This window comes from Anolis carolinensis, unplaced genomic scaffold (genome assembly GCF_035594765.1).
Source record: "Anolis carolinensis isolate JA03-04 unplaced genomic scaffold, rAnoCar3.1.pri scaffold_14, whole genome shotgun sequence".
NCBI lineage: Eukaryota > Metazoa > Chordata > Lepidosauria > Squamata > Dactyloidae > Anolis > Anolis carolinensis.
In genome coordinates this window covers 14,456,228-14,477,950 of record NW_026943825.1, presented here as the reverse complement: position 1 = coordinate 14,477,950, position 21,723 = coordinate 14,456,228, and the positions used below count along the sequence as shown (strand labels likewise).

Here is a 21,723-nt window from a genome sequence, read left to right as displayed (position 1 = left end):
TGGAGGACTGGATTTTGTTAGCGGGGCGCGTGGAGGTGGACCAACAGCAAATCTCTCGTCGTCCAAGGGAGAGCAACAGAATCAAACCCCCGACAGCAGCAACACGGCGCTTCTCCCCTCGTCGCGGAAGGTCGACCAGCAGGGAGAGGAGAGCAGGGAGGGGGGCCTGCTTCGCTTGCGGCCGCGAGGGACATCGAGCGGCAGAGTGTCCGAAAGGGACAGGCGTGGAGACAAAAGGAGAGAGGCTTCACAGCCAGAAGCCGCCCCACCAGAACTCCAAACTAGCAAAAGGGAAAGCTGCCATGGCAACGGAAACGGCTTTAGCCCCAGGGCAGCTTCAGGCAGAAGAGATGGAGGAAGCGGAGGATCTGGAGTTACCGGGAAACGACTGGGATCTGTTTTGAACGCCCGGAAACAGATCGAACCACCAGAGGGCGAAGGGGGTGAGTTGAGAAGAGTAAATTGTGACATTGTGAGAGTCAGAGTGAGGCTGTTGAACCCAGAGACAGGGATTCAGGTAGAGGCAGATGCTATGTTGGACTGTGGGTGCACGAGATGCCTAATTACTCCCGAACTAGCAAACAGGTTGGGGGTGGAGCCAAACCCACTAAAGACACCAGTAGTCTTCGCACAATTGGATGGAAGCCCAGCATACGGAGTCCCAGTAACAGAAAAAACAGGGTTTTTAAGAATGACTATGGGTTCTCATGCTGAGACATTGCAATTTGTGATTTCAACAATGGCACATCAGCCAGTCATTTTGGGCGTTCCTTGGCTGAGATGGCAAAACCCTCAGATTGACTGGAAAAGGGAGACATTTACTTTCTGGGATGGGAATTGCAATTTTGAGAGTACCCCGAAAGACATAGAGGTACTGGAGCCAGAGGGGGCGATAGCAGCCATGTCACAGGGGGTACCATTGGAAAGCGTTCCCAGAGTCTACCATGAATTCATAGAGGTGTTCAGTGAGAAGGAGTGTGACCAGTTGCCCCCTCATAGGAAGACGGACTGTGCAATTGAAATAGACCCCAATGCCAAACTACCTAAGCCAAAACTCTATGCAATGTCGGAACCAGAGAAAAGGGCACTCAGAGAATTTATTGACAAAAATATAGAGAGAGGCTTCATCGAGCCATCTCAGTCCCCCATGGCAGCGCCAGTATTTTTCAGGCCAAAAGCAGACGGCCTAAGATTGGTCGTGGATTATAGAGGTCTTAACGCAATATCCACCACAAACCAATACCCGCTTCCCCTAATGTCAGAGATGTTGGCGCAATTGGGCGAGGCACGCATCTTTACCAAACTGGACTTGCGGGAGGCTTTTTATAGGATTCGAATCAAAGATGAAGACTGTTGGAAGACGGCTTTTAATTGTCACCTTGGGCAGTACCATTTTAAAGTTTTACCTTTTGGCTTGTGCGGAGGTCCAAAGGTGTTCATGCAGTTCATAAATGAGACCTTTCGTGACATGCTATATAAGGGGGTTATTATATATCTCGATGACATCCTTTTGTACAGTAAATCACTCTCTGAACACATTAGGCTGACTCGAGAAGTCTTGCGGAGATTAAAGGAGAATCAGCTTTATGCCAAACTCTCCAAGTGTGAATTCCACAAAACGGAGTTAGACTACTTGGGGTTCCACATTTCCACAAAAGGCATAGCTATGGATCCCGCCAAGGTGCAGGATGTATTGGCGTGGGAGCCTCCAAGGACTCGAAGACAGCTGCAGGGATTCCTAGGCTTTGCAAATTTCTATAGACAGTTCATCAAAGACTTTGCCAAGCTGTCTTTGCCTTTGACAGAATTACTAAAGACTAAGGGAGTGGGGGAGACTCGTAAGACTAAGACTCCGGGTGCGAAACTGAACTGGACGCCTGAGTGCCAAGAGGCGTTTGAGGAATTAAAAAGGAGGTTCACAAGTCAACCCATATTAGTTCATGCCCAACGGGACAAACCTTTCGTGGTTCATTGTGATGCATCAGAGGCGGCCTATGGAGCAATACTGTTGCAGGCCGATGATGAGGGTGCTCTAAGACCGTGTGCTTATTTATCAAGAAAGTTCACGGAAACGGAACGGAATTGGCGGGTGTGGGAGAAGGAGGCCTTCGCAGTGAAGGCTGCCCTATCCCATTGGAGGCATTTCTTGGAGGGAACCGAGGCCCAATTTGAGGTATGGACTGATCACAAGAATCTGCAAGCTTTACGTACCCCTCAAAGGCTGAATGCAAAACAACTGCGATGGGCACAGTTCTTTAACCGTTTCAATTTTAAGCTGAAGTTCTTTCCGGGGACCCAGAACAGGATGGCAGATGCCCTATCTCGAATGCCCGATGCAAACTATTCGGCCCTGGGGGAAGTCGGAACTGTGTTCACGAAAGAACAACTGGGTTTGATGGTGCAGACAAGAGCCACAGCGAAGGAAAAGCCCCCACCTAGTGGCCAACCACACGAACTGTCCCAGGAATTGAGGCTAGCTGCAGATGCAGACCCCTGGCTCCAGTCTCATAGGGATGAACTGTCTCAAACAGGGGGATTGTGGACTCACGGTTCCAAATACTATGTACCGGAGGAACTTCGGGGGAGGGTGCTGGCCCAAGCACACGACTCCAAGCTCGCTGGTCATTTTGGGTTTACAAAAACTCTGAAACTGTTGAATAGACAATTCTGGTGGCCAACCATACGCAAGGATGTAAAGGGTTATTTGCAGGAATGCCCAGTGTGCGCTATGGCAAAACAAAAGGTGGGCAGACCGGAAGGATTGTTGCAATCAGTAGCAGACCCCTCGAGACCGTGGACGGATATAGCTATGGACTTTGTGGTAGACCTGCCCAACAGCAATGGTTTCAACACAATCTGGACTATAATTGACCTGTTCTCCAAACAAGCTCACTTCGTGGCCCTTAAGAGACTTCCAACGGCACCCGAGTTGGCCAAATTGTTTCTGCAACACGTGTTCCGCCTGCACGGGTGTCCCAAGCGGATCATAAGTGACAGGGGCTCTCAGTTCACATCGAGGTTTTGGAAGTCTTTCCTGGGTATTTTAGGAACTGAAAGGGCCCTGAGCACGGCCTTCCATCCAGAAACAGACGGAGCCACCGAACGGGTTCAGAAGACCCTTCAGCAGTTCCTCCGTTGCTACAGCACGTACCAGCAAGATCAATGGTCCTCGATGCTACCACTTGCCGAATATTGCATTAATAATTCGGATCACGCGTCCACTGGGGTCTCGCCGTTTAAAGTTGTGAACGGCAGAGATTTTCCGCCATTCCCCGCACTGCAAAAGGAGTTGCCTTCTGACGAGAAGCCAGGGAATTGGGGCGAGAAGATCGCTGCCGCTTGGCCTTCAGTTCAGGAGGCCTTGCGCACCGCCAAAGTGGATTACAAGAAATATGCAGATAGAAAGAGAACAGCACCACCGGACTACAAAGTGGGGGAGTTGGTGTACTTGTCGACAAAGCACCTGAAATCCACACAACCATCCCGGAAGCTGAGCCCACGATATGTTGGTCCCTTTCCCATTTCGGCCGTTGTGAACCCAGTGACAGTACGGTTACAATTGCCTCATAGATGGCGCAAGGTGCACCCAGTGTTTCATGTTAGCCTGCTGAAACCAGCGCCAAACACTCACAGATGGAGTAAACCGGGGGCAGATCCGGTCCCCATTATGGTGGGGGCACACACCCATTTTGAAATCAAGGATATCCTGGACTCCAAGAAGTCTCGGGGGAAACTGTACTACTTGGTCCAATGGTCTTCACAGACCTTACACCCGGAATGGGTAGCAGCAGAGCATGTTAAAGCCCCAAAGTTGAGAAAACAGTTTCACACAAAGTTTCCCCATAAACCTGGACCATGATCCCGAAAAGGGGGGGGGGGTTGGACTCTCTCTCTCCTTCTTCTTTCCTTCTCCTGGCTTTTTCTGCTGCTGTTGTCCTTAGCTTGTCGGAACTTTGTCTCTCCCCGCAGGGTCGTCGTCCGAAGGGGGGAGTCATGTCAGGGTGCAACAAAGAACAGCATCATCAAAGCTGGTCTTCTCGCAACCTGACTACAAGAGGACAGAGGAAGGAGACCATTTGGCGGGATAGGCTGATTTATGACAGGGTCTGGTCTTCAAACGTGGGAAAGGACCAAAGGAAAGGGAGGTGTGGATGGAGAAGGAGGAGGGGGGAGGCAACAACCCCATATACTGAGGGGAAAAGCGGAAGAGGGTCAGTAAAAGCTTTTGCAGTCATCTTGGCAAGGCGGATTCAATAAAGTTTTCCATTGTGACCAGCGGTGTGAGCCTATTTCTTGGGTCCTACACCTTCCAGGAACGGACACTCTGTGATTTTTCATTCAGGCTTGTAGTTCTGTATTTATTGACCTTGGAGGGGCTTCTTTTATATATATGTTCCTACAGATGATTCCTTGATGACACTACATAGAAATGCTTTCAGAAGAGTTGCATCAGACTATTATAGAAATTTTTGAGAATACTGATATACGGTAGTCTTGTGCTTTTGGATAGAATCGCTATCCGTTTCTGTTTGTTTTGTTCATATGGCCCCATTTTTGTTTTCGAGTGCTGCTTCCAGAAACGTGGCCTTTCCGAATTAGCTGTTTCGTTCTTTCATCCGAATGAACAAAAATTTTGTCCCATTGGCCAACATGGGAGGGCTTCCATTACTCCCCGTCTCCTGAGTTTTAGGACTAGAGAATCTCGCCATTTCACTGATCCTCAGGCTCTCTCCAGCATTCATTTGAGTTGTTAGGGTAAACCCCTGTCTCTGAATTCGGATAGGCAAAATGCAGTCTGAGGCCCACTGATGCTGTTTTTGTCTTCAGAGTGCATTATCTTTTGAAAAGGGTAGCAAACCCCCCTGTCCTTTTCAATATTATTGTTATTATTTAACTTATTTATATCCCACCTTTCTCTACCTGGAGGGGGACTCAAGGCAGCTTACAAACAGCACTATACAGTGCCTCAAACATAAAAACAAAAGCATGAGATAAAATTAGGTTAAAATTAAAAACATGCACAAAAGCATAGTTAAAATACATTCCAATGATACACAGTAACTAGGAAAGGGACTCTCATAAAGAGAGAGTGTGTGTGGCCTGCAGGCCCAAAGCCTCCGTGACTGCCAGGGCTTTGAACTGAATACCGAGTTATAGATTTGGAAGAGACCTCATGGGCCATCCAGTCCAACCCCCTGCCAAGAAGCAGGAAAATCGCATTCAAATCACCCCCGACAGATGGCCATCCAGCCTCTGCTTAAAAGCCTCCACCATAGAGAGTTCCACTGCCAAACAGCTCTCACAGTATGAAGTTCTTCCTGATGTTCAGGTGGAATCTCCTTTCTTGTAGTTTGAAGCCATTGTTCCACGTCCTAGTCTGCAGGGCAGCAGAAACAGGCTTGCTCCCTCCTCCCTATGACTTCCCCTCACATATTTGTACATGGCTATCATGTCTCCTCTCAGCCTTCTCTTCCGCAGGCTAAACATGCCCAGTTCTTTAAGCCGCTATACCCCTATTGATGCAGGCCAGAATCCCGTTGGCTTTCTTAGCAGTCGCATCACATTGTTGGCTCATGTTTAACTTGTTGTCCACAAGGACTCCAAGGTCTTTTTCACATGTACTGCTGTCGAGCCAGGCATCGTCCCCCATTCTGTATCTTTGATTTCCATTTTTTCTGCCGAAGTGAAGTATCTTGCATTTGTCCCTGTTGAACTTCATTTTGTTAGTTTTGGCCCATCTCTCTAGTCTGTCAAGATCGTTTTGGATTCTGCTCCTGTCTTCTGGAGTGTTAGCTATCCCTCCCAGTTTTGTGTCATCTGCAAACTTGATGATCGTGCCTTCTAATCCTTCGTCTAAGTCGTTAATAAAGATGTTGAACAAGAACTGGGCCCAGGACGGAGCCCTGCGGCACTCCACTTGTCACTTCTTTCCATGATGAAGACGACGCATTGGTGAGCACCCTTTGGGTTCGTTTGCTTAGCCAATTACAGATCCACCTAACCGTAGTTTTGTCTAGCCCATATTTTACTAGTTTGTTTGCCAGAAGGTCGTGGGGGATTTTGTCGAAGGCCTTACTGAAATCCAGGTACGCTACATCCACAGCGTACTTGAGACTGCAAGGCTATTCACTGCTATTCCACCTGGCCAACAAAGGATTCCCATAAGCCACAGCAATGCGTGGCCGGGCAAAGCTAGTGAATAATATAATAATATAATAGTAATAATATGATAATATATTACAATAATAGAATGAATATATATATGTGTGTGTGTGTGTGTAAATGTAATGTGCATAATTCTCATGGAGTAAACAACAAAACCACTGGACCAAATCAAACCAAATTTGGCCACAAAAGACAAAGTCATCCAATCAATCTGCATGTGGCAGCGTGGCAGCAAAAATGGCTAGGCGTGTCAGTGCTGACACGCGTGTCATAGGTTGGCCATCACTGGTGTAGGCAGTCATCCTCACATGGGGACACTAGCTGAGGCTTCCCATATTTCTTTGATCTGAAGCGAAGAAGTGCATTGGATATGCAACTGTTGTTCTCAACACGAGATTGAAGCAGTCTGAATGTGGGAAAGAGCATCACCCCTTAGCATCATACTCTATGAGTTGATGGTAGAGTCAGCAGCATTGAAGCATTTTGTGGTATTGATAATTCATGTGCTTTGATGTCTTCTGCTTTGCTTGGCCATTTGTGGTGTTTTCGACTGGAGGAGCTTGTTGATAGCTGTCCAAAATTGTTGACAAGTTCTGTCTGACTAGAAAAACAAGGAAACAGATAGATATCTGCCTAATGTGTTTCACCCTGTACATTAGGTCGCCACATCAAATGCTAGTCTCTGTTTAAGGGAGCATTTTCATTGTTTGTGCCTTGAAGTCATCTCCAACTTATGGAGTCATCTCAGATGACTCTATCCTGATTTTCTCTCATAAGGTTTTGTCCAGAGGAGGGTTGACATTGCCTTCTTCTGAGGCCAAAAGAGTATACCATATATACTCGAGTATAAGCCGACTCGAATATAAGCCGAGGCACCTAATTTTACCACAAAAAAACCTGGGAAAACATTGACTCCAGTATAAGCCGAGGGTGATAAATTTCAGAAATAAAAATACATACCCATAAAATTACATTAATTGAGGCATCAGTAGGTTAAATGTTTTTGAATATTTACATAGAGCTCAAATTTAAGATAAGACTGTCCAACTCTGATCAAATCATTATTCTCATCTTCTTCAATGGAAATGTGCTTATGTATCCTTTTAATAATAATAAAATAATACATATAATAATAATAATAATAATAATAATAATAATAATAATAATAATAATAATAATAAATACAGGAAAATAATACTTTTGAGCACAGACTCTGTATCAGACATCCTTTCAGGCCTGAAAGCAATAAACCTCTGTTCCTTTTGCCTTCAAACTCGGTCTGTATGTTGATCTGGTGTTCAACATTCCAGGGCACACCAGGCACCAGATTCTCAGCCCATACCTTAGGCAGGTAGCTGAATCTCAGTTTCACATTTATGTTGCATATTTTAGCCATGATTTTTTTAAAAATGAATAATAGTTCAAAGCAATACACTATCACTTGGACAACGTTGTGATGGAGTCTTCAAGTAGAGATACTACTAGTTGTTTTAGAAGAGGCAGGAAGACGACTCGTGAGCAAGACTCCGACGGGGAGCAACAAAGGAAGAGAATCCGGGAAATACTTATGGAACCCACTGATGATGATACCTTTGAGGGTTTTGAAGGGGATTGTGGGGCTGGGAGTCAGGAGGATGGGATGTCAGCCTCTGGGAGTGAGGGGATGGAGTGGACTAGGGTTCAGGAGATCCGGGAGATTCTTGAGGAACCCACAAGCAGTGGTACATTTGAGGGATGGCACAGAGAAGATACAGATGGGTCCTGGGGAGTTATAGGTTCAGATAGAATGTGGTCTGGCTGGAGAGATTGTAGAAGAGCTGCAGCTGGAGGTGGGGCGTTGGGCGACTAAAGCTCTGATGAGGATTTGCAGCAACAAGGTTCAGTTGTGGATAAGGCATTAGCTGGCTCAAGTTCGGAGGAGGACTTGTAGATAAAAGTAAGTTTGTTGCTAATGTAACTTTGCAATCAGCAAGGTGTTTTGTTGGGTGCTTTTCGGGATCTCTGTTTCAGAAGACGTGTTTGGAAGACTGCTTTGGGACGTAAGTGTTAACCCGGGTTTTTAAGTGGCAACGGGGACTGGCATTGTGTGGGTTTGTGCTGGATTGTCCTGTGTTGGTTTTATGCATTAGCTGCCGGCTAGCCTCCGTCGCTTTGGCTCTTTGTGTTTACCTTGGACAGGAATTCGGTGACTCTGACTTCTCCCTGATGATTTGGACTGGAATTTGGTGACTCTGGCTTCTCCCTGATGACTTGGACTGGAACTCGATGCCTGTGACTCTCCCTAACAACACGGACCGGATGTGGCAGCTGTGACTTCTCCTTTACAACGCGGTTTAGCTTTAACTACGTTTTGGGGCATTGTGTGCCTGTTGGTCACTGTGGGTAACTGCTGGTAGCTTTCCTGTGTTTGTTTAGCTCCAACCAGCAGGTGGAGTGAGTTTCCAGCTTTTTCAACTAAATTTGTTTTAATCTGGATTATCTCCCAGGATAATCCAGATTATATCCTGAGTTTGGATTTTTCGAGTTCTTTTTGGACATTATCATCTCACACTGAAGAGAAAGTGTTTTTGAGCCTCTTTTGGTTGTTTCTTAGGCTCCTTTGTGTTGTTTTTTCAATAAACTGAGTTGTTTATATTGGCAGGTGTCTGACTCTTAACAGTTTAGGAATAGAAAGGAAGTTCTTCCTATCAGAATGATGGATCAGTTAACATGACTTCTAGGTGAAGATTGGGTGGTGTGTCATCTTCTAGCTCTAAGCAAGAAGCTAAACATCAAGATTGTCTTCTAATTAGTCACTAATTAGCCAGGAGAACTTGCTTCAGTTAATGAAGAGAGCCTGGGATCCTCTACATGTGTTCTGGATCACTACTGGTGCTATTTGAGAGGAAATTGCGGAATGGAAATTGAAAACGCTTTATTTGGACACCAAATGGGACTGTAAAGCACAAGAGGATCAATTATTTATATTTTAACCTTGAAACTACTGGGAATGTAGAATGTGAAGACTTCTTTAGGAAGTTCAGGATTTTATGGATTGGGTTGGAAGACATTAGTGACCAACTCAAACTCTCTTAGTTTCAGAGAGGCAGAGCAAACCTATCTGGGGACTAATGTAATGCTATGAAAGGTACACCTTAGTCAGAAATGGCTTGTGTGACGGCGCGAGTGGCGCCATCTATATGTCGAATTGTAAGTTGCAAGACTTGAATTGTTGTATCATGCCTGATTTTGCCTTTACCCTGTAAATGTAGTCGATTGATTGGTTATTTATAGCTGTCAATCAATGTTTGCATCAGTTATATTGCTCCCTCAGATCAATTGTTTGGCTCCACCTCTTCCTGGAGTAGGACTGTGTTTCCTTTTTTCATTCCACCATCAAGCTTTCTACCAGATGGACGTGAGAGAGAGACTTGGCTCTAAAAGCCCTTGATTAAGTTACCTCTCAGCACCAATTCTGAGGTTCTTACCCTTGAGACTTATGCTTCATGTTCAGGGCCAACCTGGATGACGTTGAGGAGTCTCAAGCGCCTTCAAATCAGTTCTTTGGCACCAAAGGAAAACTGTGTTTTCAAACATAGGCCATTTGGACTGAGGCTGAGGATTGCTCCGGCATTCACAGCCATTGAGAAAGAAGGACCTGGAAAAGCTTCTCAGCTGCAGAGCTCCTTGGATGTAAAACAACCAAAGACTGTAATGTATTTTCCTTTACCCCTTTGAAACTTCCAGCTTATTACCTTAAAGGGATAACCTTTTGTGAACAATAAAACCAGTTTTGAGTTATCTACAGTGTTTTGGTCCTTGGGAGTTCCAGTTTCCCTAAAGGAGGGCAATAAGTAATCCCCTGGGGAAAGATGTCACGTCCATGCCTCTTTCGCTAAGAGTTATAGCCCCAGGCGCGACGGCACAGCTTGAAGGTACTCAACCACAACAACAAAACACAGAGGTGGGATCACTGTGTTGTGCTGACCCACCCTTTGACATTCAGCATGTCTACTGTAGTTGGGCCTCATCTACATAACTTTGGCTTCATCTACTCAATAGAATTCATGCAGTTTGGCACCACGTCAACTGCCAAAGCTCAAAGCTTCAGAATCCTGGGAGCTGTAGTTTGATGAAGCACCCACACTCTTTGGCAGAAAATGCAGATGACCTTGTGAAGCTACAACTTTAATGATGCATCAAACTGCAAGAATTGTACTGTGTAGATGCACTCTAGGTCTGCTGTTGAACATGTCCCAGTAATAGAAGGGATGGTGTTGTCATACTCTAGTCTAGAGGACGGTTAACACACTCTTAAGATAAAAAAATCCAAAAACCAGAAAGTTATCATGCAAAGTCAATTTTATTAAAGGCTAGAAGTGCGGAAATTCAAAACAAAAGGATGGGACCAGAAAAGGAGAAATCATAAAGAACACACATGAAAAAACAGCTATGTCATTACATGCACAGTTTCAGTTATTATTTTCCGCTGAACGTAGGTGGTACACTAACAGTGAATTTCAGGTGTTCTATGTTCTTTAATGTGCTCAGTTGAAGGATTGTGGGGAAATGAAGATGGGAACATAAAGGGGCAACAGAGAGACATATATTTAGGGAAATGAAAGAGACAGGTGGCTCTGATGTCTAGTGGGGTTGAACATTGGCCAGCTCGCATGGATGTCATCCAGGAAGGGGATGTTCAGCTAAACCCAGGTCAGAGTGTTCCATTGTGAGATGTTCCGTTGTTCCATTTCTTGGGTCAAAGGTTCATGAGAACTTACAAGCAGGGGTCACAGATGTTGCCTCTTCCCCCCAGGAATCCAGAATAGCTTCCAAGTTGCCCACCATAGAACCCACCATAATATCCATTACCAAGTCCCCTAAGCCCACCATAGAGCCCACCAAAAGATCCATTACCAAGTCCACTAAGGCCAACTCCATTAACAGCGCATGGTTGCCTCCAACAAGGAGATGGGACTGTGCTGGAAGGTCCACAGTTTCTTAGTTGGCGTCCGATCTTCCTCCTCATGTCTGTAGTTTGTCATCAACTCTTAATTTCTTCTTTTGCTTCTTTTCTTCCCTTATTTATTTTTCACCTGTTTCCCACTCCCCAACAATCTTATCCCTGTGTCCCATACATACGTATTTTTTTATTTTACTTAAACGGAAAAATACCTTTGTATTACAATAAAAATTATTTCGAAATTGTTTTGTCCTCCCAAATTCAGGAGGCTCTCGAAAAATGGATCGGGGCCCCCACCGAAATCCGGGACACCGAAACGAATCTCAGTTTACCCGGATTGCACAAGTCAACCTGTTATTGACACATTCCAAACTATAAGTTGAGTGAGATGCACTCATAAGTGTAACAAAACCAAAAAACCAGAGTGTTATTATGCAAATACATTTTTATTAAAGACTTGAAAGTAGGCAAATTCCAAAGAAAGACAAGCAGTTCAGAAAAAGACAAATCAAAAAGATCATAGGTGGATCGACAATTTCTCCATTACACAATTACAGTTATTATGTTGGCAACAGGAGAGGGAGATCTAGATCATCCTAACTTATTTGGTGATTCTCCAGTTTACCCTTTGAATATGGGTGATAGATTCATAGCAGGAGTTCAGATATCCTATGCTTTTTCATTTGCTCAGCTGAAAGGTTGTAAGGAAAGAGAGAGAGAAACATAGACAGGGATACATTCTGACTGAAAGCAGAATCATGAAAGAGAAACAGGCCTGATTTCTATTTCTGCCAAACACCAGCCCATCTCCCATGAACTTGACCTGGGAAGGGAGTGCTCAGATTAACTAAATTTAAACCTAAATCTTTGTTTATATGCTGGTCCGTTGTTCCGTTTCCTGGGCCAAGTGTCCGTGAGAACTTAAATGCAGGGGCTGCAGATGCTGCCTCTTCTCCCGACGACTCCGGAACGGACCCCAAGGAGCCCAAAATTTTGCCCACTATTTATCCCACCATAGACCCCACCAAAATGTCCATTACCAAGTCGCCTAAGCCCACCATAGAGCCCACCAAAAGATCCATCACCAAGTCCACTAAGGCCAACTCCACTAACAGCGCATGGAGTGTTGCCTCCAACAAGGAGAGGTTCAGGGGTGGCAGAGAGGATGGGGCCTGGGAGGGTGATCACAATTTCAGGTGGGTTGATCACAGCTTCAGATGGGTAAAGCTGGTTGATGCAAGATGGGTTGACTCCGGAGAGGACTCCCAAATTGGCTGCAGATTCGATGTTGCCCCCAAGGCCATAGCCAGAAACAAGGCCAGAGCCGTAGCCGAAGTTAGAGCCATAGCCAGAGACAAGACCTCTGCCTAATCCTCTGGCGCCTCCGGATCCAAAGGCAACGGTTGGAGTGGCTTCACAGGATGGGACGGCGGAAGCAGGTCCACAGTTGGCCATGGTGTTGAGTGATGGAGGTGAGTCTGGAAGAACAAGAGAGATGCTAAGCAAAAGAAATGTTTCAGTGCCAACAACAATGATAGTAACAGACCTTCCCAGCTGAAATCGTTCAATTCTTTCCCACCTTTAGAGATGTATTGATATACCCCATATACTCGAAGATAAGCCGAGATTTTCAGCCCTTATTTATGAGCTGAAAAAGCCTCCCCCGGCTTATATTCAGGTCAAGAAGCAACGGAGTCTGGAGGCCAAAGTATGTTTTCTTTTCCACAACCTCCCTCCTCTGCTTCTCCTCCCAGGCTGGTTATCTTATTTGATTGAGAGAGAAAGACAGAGAAGAAGCGAATGTTTTCAAAAGCGAAAGGAGAGTGTGAGAGAAACCCTTGCAATCCAGATTGCATGGGCAGAAGGGGAAGGAAAAAAATATTCTTGCAAATTTGCATGATTCATTACTATTACTATTATTATTATTACTACTACTACTATTGCAAGAACATTTGAGTCCAAAGGGAGGGAAAGAGGGAAAAGAGAGCAACAGAAGGCGTGTATTTCTTTTTATTCCCAAGGAAACAAAAATGAGGTGGGCTTTTTTGGGAGGGGGAGAGAAGTTTTTAAAAGCCTTTTCTGGCTACTTTTAGAGTTTGAAAAAGGGAAAAAGAAAAGAGGTGGGAAAGGGCAGGAGAAAGGGGGACAAAGTTGTTTTTAGGGGGGCTTTGCTTGCCTTTCTTCCTTGGGTAAATGCATGCCCCAAAGCTTCTAAATTTTTATATAGATGTTCCCCCTACAAATACATTAATATATGAATTTTCCCCTCATATGTTTACAGATCTTTGCAAATCCTATATAAATATAGATATCTAGAGATTTCCATGTACCTGTATATCTGTTCCTATATGTATACATTAATTTTATAAATGAATTTTATATGAATTTTACCCTCACATGTTTGCAAGTGCAGAGGGAAAATGCGCATGCGCACACGCACACACAGATGTCTAGATAGATATAAACATTGTTAAATAGGGCTTGCAAATATTGCAGGAGGAAAATGCACATAGAGAGAGGATTTGCAAAGGTTTCAGGGGAAAATACACATGTGAAATTAGTATATATAATGATAGATCTATATCTAGCTCTGCATTGTTTATGTAGGCATCATATGTTTGTCTGTTACTATGTTGGAAGCCGGCCTGAGTCCCAGGGGGAGAGAGATAGGGCAGGGGACAAAGGAAGCTGTTGTTGTTGTTGTTGATGATGATGATGATGATGATAATAATCATCATCATCATAATAATAATAATAATAATAATAATAATAATAATAATAATAATAATAATAACAACTTTATTCTTATACCCCGCCCCATCTCCCCAGAGGGACACGGGGCGGCTTACATGGGGCATTGCCCAGACACAACAATATGATGATGATGATTATAAAGTTATTGTTGCTTTTCCACTTATGGAGTTAGTTTACTGTTTTCATTTGAAATACAGTAAATATTCAAAACATTTAACCCACTGATGCCTCAATTAATGTAATTTTATTGGTATGTATTTTTATTTTTGAAATTTACCAGTAGCTGCTGCATTTCCCACCCTCGGCTTATACTCGAGTCAATAAGTTTTCCCATTTTTTTGTGGTAAAATTAGGTGCCTCGGCTTACATTCGGGTTGGCTTATACTGGAGTATATACGGTTGCCAAATTCTAAATGAATCATCCAGGCAAAATAGATGTCATGAGTCTACTTTACTTGGGACTATGCTATAGGATTCATATCCTAGACCATTATATCATTACAAACATTGCATAGCTCTGGGTAGGACCATATTTGAAGAGATACAGATTTCAATGCAATGAAGAAGCCATACTTACCGGTTCCTCGGAGAGAAGAGAAGGCAAGAGAAGGCAAGCGATGAAGCTGATGGAGGAGTGTGGAAAGGAGAGGGCTTTTATACTCTCTTCGTGACATCCTCACAGGTTACGTGACACCACTTCACAGCCGAGCTCTTAATTAACAATGCTTCAAAATCTGCTTCATCATCTCCAAAATTACTTTAATAACACCAAAACAATCAAAGCCAAGAATTCTGCTTCAATCAGCACCTTACAAGGAAGGTCAATGAAACAGAAAAGCATCATTTCTTCAAGGTTGTGGTGTGTTTTCCGGGCTATATGGCCATGTTCCAGAAGTATTCTCTCCTGACGTTTCACCCACATCTATGGCAGGCATCCTCAGAGGTAGTGAGGATGCCTGCCATAGATGTGGATGAAACATCAGGAGAGAATACTTCTGGAACATGGCCATACAGCCCAGAAAACATACAGTAACTTTGTCATCCCGGCCATGAAAGCCTTCGACAACACATCATTTCTTCACATCACTGTCGCAACCGGGAATGATCGTTCCAGCTTGTTGCCCTCCATCCATTGATCTGAGAAGACTCCACACTGAATGCAGTGGGCTTTTTGTGTGTTTGTGCTTTCCACAAAGAATACTCATTGGTGATTTGTTTTTGCCATCTTCTGACATATGATATCAGATAAGTATCCACTATTACAGTAATACAGAAATCATTAATCCTAAATTATGTTCAATACATCAATATGAAAACAGATACAAAAGGTGTTGTTAAACAATCAAACAAAGGACTGTTACATTCACAGTAGAAACAATATTTTTCTCTTGAAGGATGAATTTACTCCTCTTCTCATAAACAATAAATGTTCTATTCTACACTGCCTATAAAATACAGATTATCAGATTTTAACTGGATTATATGGCAGTGTAGACTCAAGGCCCTTCCACACAGCTATATAACCCATTTAGAATCTTATATTATCTGCTTTGCACTGGATTATCTTGACTCCACACTGTCATATACTCCACTTCAGTGTGCATTTTATACAGCTGTGTAGAAGGGGCCTCATATAATCCAGTTCTAAGCAGATAATATAAGATTATAAATATACAGTACAGTCTCACTTATCCAACATAAACACCCCGGCAGAACGTTGGATAAGTGAATGTGTTGGATAATAAGAAGGGATTCAGGAAAAGCCGATTAAACATCAAATTAGGTAATCATTATACAAATTAAGCACCAAAACATCATGTTATACAACAAATTTGTCAGAAAAAGTAGTTCCAAGCACAGTAATACTATGTAGTAATTACTGTATTTACAAATTTACCACCAAAATATCAAAATGAATTTAAAACACTGACTACAAAAACATTGGCTACTAAAAGGCAGACTGCGTTGGATAACCACCATACTTCGCCACAGCAATGCGTGGCCGGGCACAGCTAGTGTAGAATAAAGAATCTCTTGATAATAGTTTTGTTTGTCCCATTTACTTTTGTTGTGTTTGCATGACACAACTCCCAAAATGTGTATACATGGAAGGTTCTTTAATGTCATAATCTGTTTCCCAGAAACATATTATGTTTTCAGTGACCGGACGTTATACAAGGTGACGGATCTGTTGTTAAGTTGGCTTGTTCCCACCACGTTAGTTTGGGAAAACAAGATCATATGCTAGATAAAAGGCAAAACACTACTTAAAGATAAATTCTACCCTAAACACAACATGCTCGCTGAAATCAATGCAACACATGAGTTGTCTGCTCCCCTTGGATGAGTGTAGAGAAAAGGGAAAGAATCCCATATAGCAAATCCATTCCCAGTTGACAGAGGCGGTTCAACCACCAGGCCAACTAGGCAGTTCCCTGTGGCGCCATCTTGTTGGGGGCGCCATCGAGGCCACTCCTGTCTCCTGCAGCCTGCCTCTGCAAGGTATTGAACTGCTTTTTCTGTTGATTTGTTGTAAAACATGATGTTTTAGTGCTTAATTTGTAAAATCTTAATGTAATTTGATGTTTAATAGGCTTTTCCTTAATCCCTCCTTATTATCAAACATTTTCGCTTATCCAACGCTTTTACTTTTCAGTGATTGGTTTGGGGGGGGGGTGCCAAAATTCTGTTCGCCTACACTTGAAAAATACCTAGGGCCGGCTCTGCCAGTTGATACCCCAGTAGTTGTTTTGATCACATCTGAATCTCTGAAAAGATCGAAGATAGATTCACTGTAGAGTCTCCATACGTTGGAGATGACTTCAGGGAACAAAGAGCAGAAATGAGTATTTGATGTGGGAGGTGAGCATTTCATGTGGGAATCTTATCTACACTCCTAAAGCATGCAGTACAAATCTTACCTTCCTTGTTTGTCCAAGTATTCTGCCTTTGTCAACAATTTTGGAAAGCTTTCAAAAGTCTCCTCCAACAGAAAACACAATCAACAGCCAACGGAAGCTGAAGACATCAAAGGGCAAGATTTATCCAGGCCACAAAATACTTAAATGCTCATGACTGTGCCAGTTACTCATGGAATATTATGCTTTAGGATGGCAATAATTGGCTTCTTCAGGTCTCCTGAAGACCATAACTGCTTATGCCAGTGCACAACTTCATTTGGGTTCAAAGAAATATGGGATTCCAAGTCTAATCTAGGGATGTCTCACAACATAAATAATGCAATACAATACAATAAACTACATAGAGTATAATAAACAATTAATAACATAGCCAATCAAGATAAAACAATGAGATACTACAGAAACAGCAAACACAATTAACAATAATTGTAAAACATTAGACTAAAAGCACAATTGTTTCTATGAGCTAAAAGGGCCTGCTACCTTAAACAAGATATCCATATCACAGAGATGAACTAATCATTGTTAAAAGCTTGTCTAAATAGGAAGGTATTGCTTAGACCAGTGGTTCTCAACCTGTGCCCCATGGACCACCAATGGTCCCCAAGAACTAAAATATAGTCTGCGACCTCACCATTACAACACCATTGCAATGAGAACAACTAGTCTCATGAAACCCTCTCATAGTGCCAAGCAATGGAGATGTCACAGAGGAGAAGCTTACTACCCATAAAAGGTGTGACAACAAGCCTCCTGACTGCTGCTTCTCCTCCTCCCTCTCCCTGAGCAAAGCCTTTCCATGTGACACCTGAAAGTGAGGGTGCCTTGGTGTCTTCATTTTTAGGCCTGTTCCTGGAGTTATTTGGGGTGCTGATTCAGAAAATTGGATTAGATAGACCACATCAGCTCTAGATTACTAAATATGGCTTTCTGTGGGTGAGCAGATGGTGATTACTGGATAGGATATGTTCCGTAGCAGAGACTAGAGCTATCCAATGCAATTTCTGAATCAGCACCCCAAATAACCAAATCAAATCTAAAGTTGAGCAAAAACGGATTCGTAACCTTTTTGGTACTAATGTGGGAGAGTGCTCCCTGGTCAAGTGATCCCTGGTCAAAAGAAAGTTGGGAACCATTGGTATAGACAATGTATTGATGTGAAATGAACATGATTCAGATGGGATGAAGTCCATGAACACTGGTCAAAGTGGTCCCTAGTCAGAGTGGTCCCTGCTCCAAGTAGTCCCTAGTCAAAGTGGTCCCTGGTCAAAGTGGTCCCTGGTCCAAGTGGTCCCTGGTCCAAGTGGTCCCTAGTCCAAGTGGTCCTTAGTCAAAGTGGTCCCTGGTCCAAGTGGTCCCTGGTCCAAGTGGTCCCTAGTCAAAGTAGTCCCTGGTCCAAGTGGTCCTTAGTCAAAGTGGTCCCTGGTCCAAGTGGTCCCTAGTCAAAGTAGTCCCTGGTCCAAGTGGTCCTTAGTCAAAGTGGTCCCTGGTCCAAGTGGTCCCTGGTCCAAGTGGTCCCTAGTCAAAGTGGTCCCTGGTCCAAGTGGTCCCTGGTCCAAGTGGTCCCTAGTCAAAGTGGTCCCTAGTCAAAGTGGTCCCTGGTCCAAGTGGTCCCTAGTCAAAGTGGTCCCTGGTCCAAGTGGTCCCTAGTCAAAGTAGTCCTTGGTCCAAGTGGTCCCTAGTCAAAGTAGTCCTTAGTCAAAGTGGTCCCTGGTCAAAGTGGTCCCTGGTCCAAGTGGTCCCTGGTCCAAGTGGTCCCTAGTCAAAGTGGTCCCTAGTCAAAGTGGTCCCTGGTCCAAGTGGTCCCTAGTCAAAGTGGTCCCTAGTCAAAGTGGTCCCTAGTCGAAGTGGTCCCTAGTCAAAGTGGTCCCTGGTCCAAGTGGTCCCTAGTCAAAGTAGTCCCTGGTCCAAGTGGTCCCTGCTCCAAGTGGTCCCTAGTCAAAGTGGTTCCTGGTCAAAAAAGGGTTGGGAACCACTGGCCTAGACAACAGCATTACAATAGAATCCGATTAACTTTCTATTGTCCAACAGAACAAATGAACATATGAACAAACCATTGCTAGGCAGGTTAGGACACAACCAAAGCCCACTGAGAACAAGCAGAAGGGCCCTAAAATTACCGGATCCCATCTATTGTATAGAAAACACTATTCCTTTAGAGTACAAGCATTACTTAGTCCCTTACAACCTGTTAACAAGAAATTAGCAAAAGCACTCCTAGAGATGCAAAGGTTTGATGGAAGAGCTGATGGAAGCAGAATTTTTGGCTCTGATGGTTTTGAGGTTCATTAAAGTAATTTTGTAGATGATGAAACCAGCAGATTTTGGTGCATCATAGATTAAGATATTACTGGGGTGTCGCTCGATGAGTCAGGATGCCACCAAGAGAGTATAAAAGCCTTCGCTGTTCTGCAGTCCTCCATCAGCTTCATCGCTTGCCTCCTCTTGCCTTCTACTCCTCTGAGCAACCGGTAAGCATGACTTCTTCATTGCATTTCATCCTATATCTCTGAAAAAATAGTATTACTAAGAGCTCTGAAATTTTAGTATAGTAGTGGATTCTACTCCAAGATCTGAATTCTCTCGAAGCTTATTCTACCAATTCTTTTTCTGTTGATGTCTGAGGTAGTTGAAAAGCATGAGCATAACTTCCAGCTCCATTATTATTATTGTTGTTGTTTCTATAGTTAACTCTGGTCAAGTAAACTTTCATTTCTGATAACTCAGGGAAGGAGAAGCTTACAAGACACCTTATTTTGAGTCTGATTGAACTCATCTCAGAGAAGATATGTTGAAAATCAATAAAGCAGTTTTCCATGTTTTCTACATTTTAGTTAATGTTACCTTTTCTAGTGGTTTCATCATCTCTTTTTTTTAAAAAAATAAATCTTTATTGAAGGTTTTCCATATATGTTGATAAAATAAAGTAAGAAAAACAAAAGAAAAAGAAAGGTAGGTAAGAGATAAAATGGAGAAAGTGGGGAAGGAAAAAAGGGCAGGGGGAAGAAAGGGTCTAAATAAGAAAAAGAAGAATAAGATATATATATATATATATATATATATATATATATATATATATATATATATATATATATATCGGCAAAGGTAGATCTTCCAAGTCTTTTTCGGTGAGGTGTGTTTCGTCTGTTCTTTCTTCTTTCTCAGTCTTCATCTGATTCATCTTACTTTTAGGTGTGTATATATGTAAATGTATGTCTTTTTCCTTATTGTCTGGTAGATAGGTCTGTCTGGTATCTTATTCAATAGATTATCATTTTTCCTGTATTACTTATTTTTATTTTATTTTTATTTTATTTTTTTCTTTCTCCTTCCTATTGATGTAATTCTCCACTTGTTGCCAATTTGTCTCTTTTCTTGGTTTTCCCTGTTGTTTAGCCATCAAAAAGGTTAATCTGTCCATGTTTTTTATTTCTGAAATTTTGATTAGCCAATCTGTTTTGTTGGGTATTTCTTTTTGTCTCCAAAATCTCCCATATATAATTCTGGCTGCTGTTGTTAAATATGTTACTATTTTTTCTTCATTTGAGCCTGGAGGGAGATTTGAGATGCCTAATAGGTACATTTCGGGTGTTTTATTAAACCTTTTGTCTAAAATCGTTTGTACACTTTCATGAATTATAGACCAGAATTCTTTTGCTTTTTTACACTTCCACCAAATGTGGAAGTATGTACCCTCTTCCTCTTCATCTCTTGATGTCGTCACAGTATTGTAGCATCAGATTAGACATTCTTCAATCTAGAGAACGTTCAAGCAAATTTCCTGTAGGATCCATGGGTTGGTCTTTTTGGTCGTTGATGGTACCCATGGAACTCTCCCAATATTAAAGCCACTTTAAGAAAACAGTGTAGAACAACAATTCTTCAACAACATGATTGTGAAACCATTTAGAATTAGATAACACAATTGAAACCTATACACATGTAGAAACCGGCATGCAATGTAGAAGGTTCACTGTAGGTTTCTGTGGATTCCATCAATGGTGGGCACTGAAAGATTTCTGTTGAGTGTCCCTCATGATATCTCTCCTGTTCTTCCAGACTCACTTCCATCACTCAACACCATGGCCAACTGTGGACTTTCCTCCGCTGTTCCATCCTGTGAAGCCACTCCAACCGTTGCCTTTGGATCCGGAGGCTCCAGAGCATTTGGCAGAGGTCTTGGCTATGGCTATGGCTCTGGCTTCGGCTATGGCTCTGGCCTTCGTTCCGGCTATGGCTATGGCCTTGGGGGCAACGTTGTATCTGCAGCCAGTTTGGGAGTGCTCTCTGGAGTGATCCCATCCTCCATCAACCAGCTTCCCCCAATAGAAGTCGTGCTCAAACCAGCTCCAGTTTCACTCACTGTCCCAGGCGCCATCATCTCTGCCACCCCTGAGCCAGTCGCTGTCGGAGGATATGCCCCATGTGCCGTTAGTGGAGTTGGCCTTGGTGGATTTGGTGGATTTGGTAGTGGATATAATTGTGGGCTATATGGTGGGCAAGTTGGTGGGCGAGTTGGTGGGCTCCTTGGAATCAGTTCTGGTTTGCTGGGAAGAAGCGGCAGCATCTATGGACCCTGCGCGTAAGTTCTCATAGACCTTCAGTCAGGAAAAGGAAAAACGGAACATCACACAATGGAACGCCGAGGCCTGATTTTAGCTGAACCGAGCACCCCCTTCCTAGGTGAAGTCCAATGGAGCTGGGGGAGTGTTTGGTATCACTAGAAGTGAGGTCCATCTATACCGTTCATGATTCTGCTTTCAGTCTAAATGCATCCCTCTTTAAATTCCCTCTTTATGTTCTTATCGTTCTCTCTCTACAATGCTTCCCTTGAGATAAGATCCCCGAACCTCTCCTGTGACTTATCACTTTCGGAACTGCTTGTGTTTCTTTTGGATTTGTCAACTTCCAGTCTTTAATAAAATTTACTTTGCATGACAA

At 43.3% G+C, this 21,723-nt stretch overlaps 2 protein-coding genes across 2 annotated transcripts; one reads left to right on the top strand and one right to left on the bottom strand.

Moving 5' to 3' along the window:
• Positions 1–11,534: 11,534 nt before the first annotated feature.
• Positions 11,535–14,550, bottom strand: LOC100558171 (uncharacterized). Its single transcript, XM_008119125.3, has 2 exons — positions 14,439–14,550; positions 11,535–12,585 (listed from the first exon to the last, which is right to left on the bottom strand). The coding sequence occupies exons 1-2, from the start codon at positions 14,533–14,535 to the stop codon at positions 12,029–12,031; spliced, it is 654 nt and encodes a 217-aa protein (XP_008117332.2). The 5' UTR covers positions 14,536–14,550; the 3' UTR covers positions 11,535–12,028.
• Positions 14,551–19,202: 4,652 nt separating this feature from the next.
• Positions 19,203–21,723, top strand: li-ac-17 (keratin-associated beta-protein 17). The gene is made up of 2 exons (XM_016996793.2): positions 19,203–19,253; positions 20,842–21,723. Exon 2 carries the CDS (start codon positions 20,865–20,867, stop codon positions 21,366–21,368), a length of 504 nt encoding a protein of 167 aa, XP_016852282.2. The 5' UTR covers positions 19,203–19,253; positions 20,842–20,864; the 3' UTR covers positions 21,369–21,723.

Excerpts from the sequence above, each read along its gene's own strand:
- LOC100558171 (XM_008119125.3), bottom strand. The coding sequence starts at position 14,535 with ATGTCACGAAGAGAGTATAAAAGCCCTCTCCTTTCCACACTCCTCCAT. Across the intron at positions 12,586-14,438 it reads CTCTTCTCTCCGAGGAACCG|ACTCACCTCCATCACTCAAC; the intron begins GTAAGTATGGCT and ends TTGTTCTTCCAG.
- li-ac-17 (XM_016996793.2), top strand. The coding sequence starts at position 20,865 with ATGGCCAACTGTGGACTTTCCTCCGCTGTTCCATCCTGTGAAGCCACT.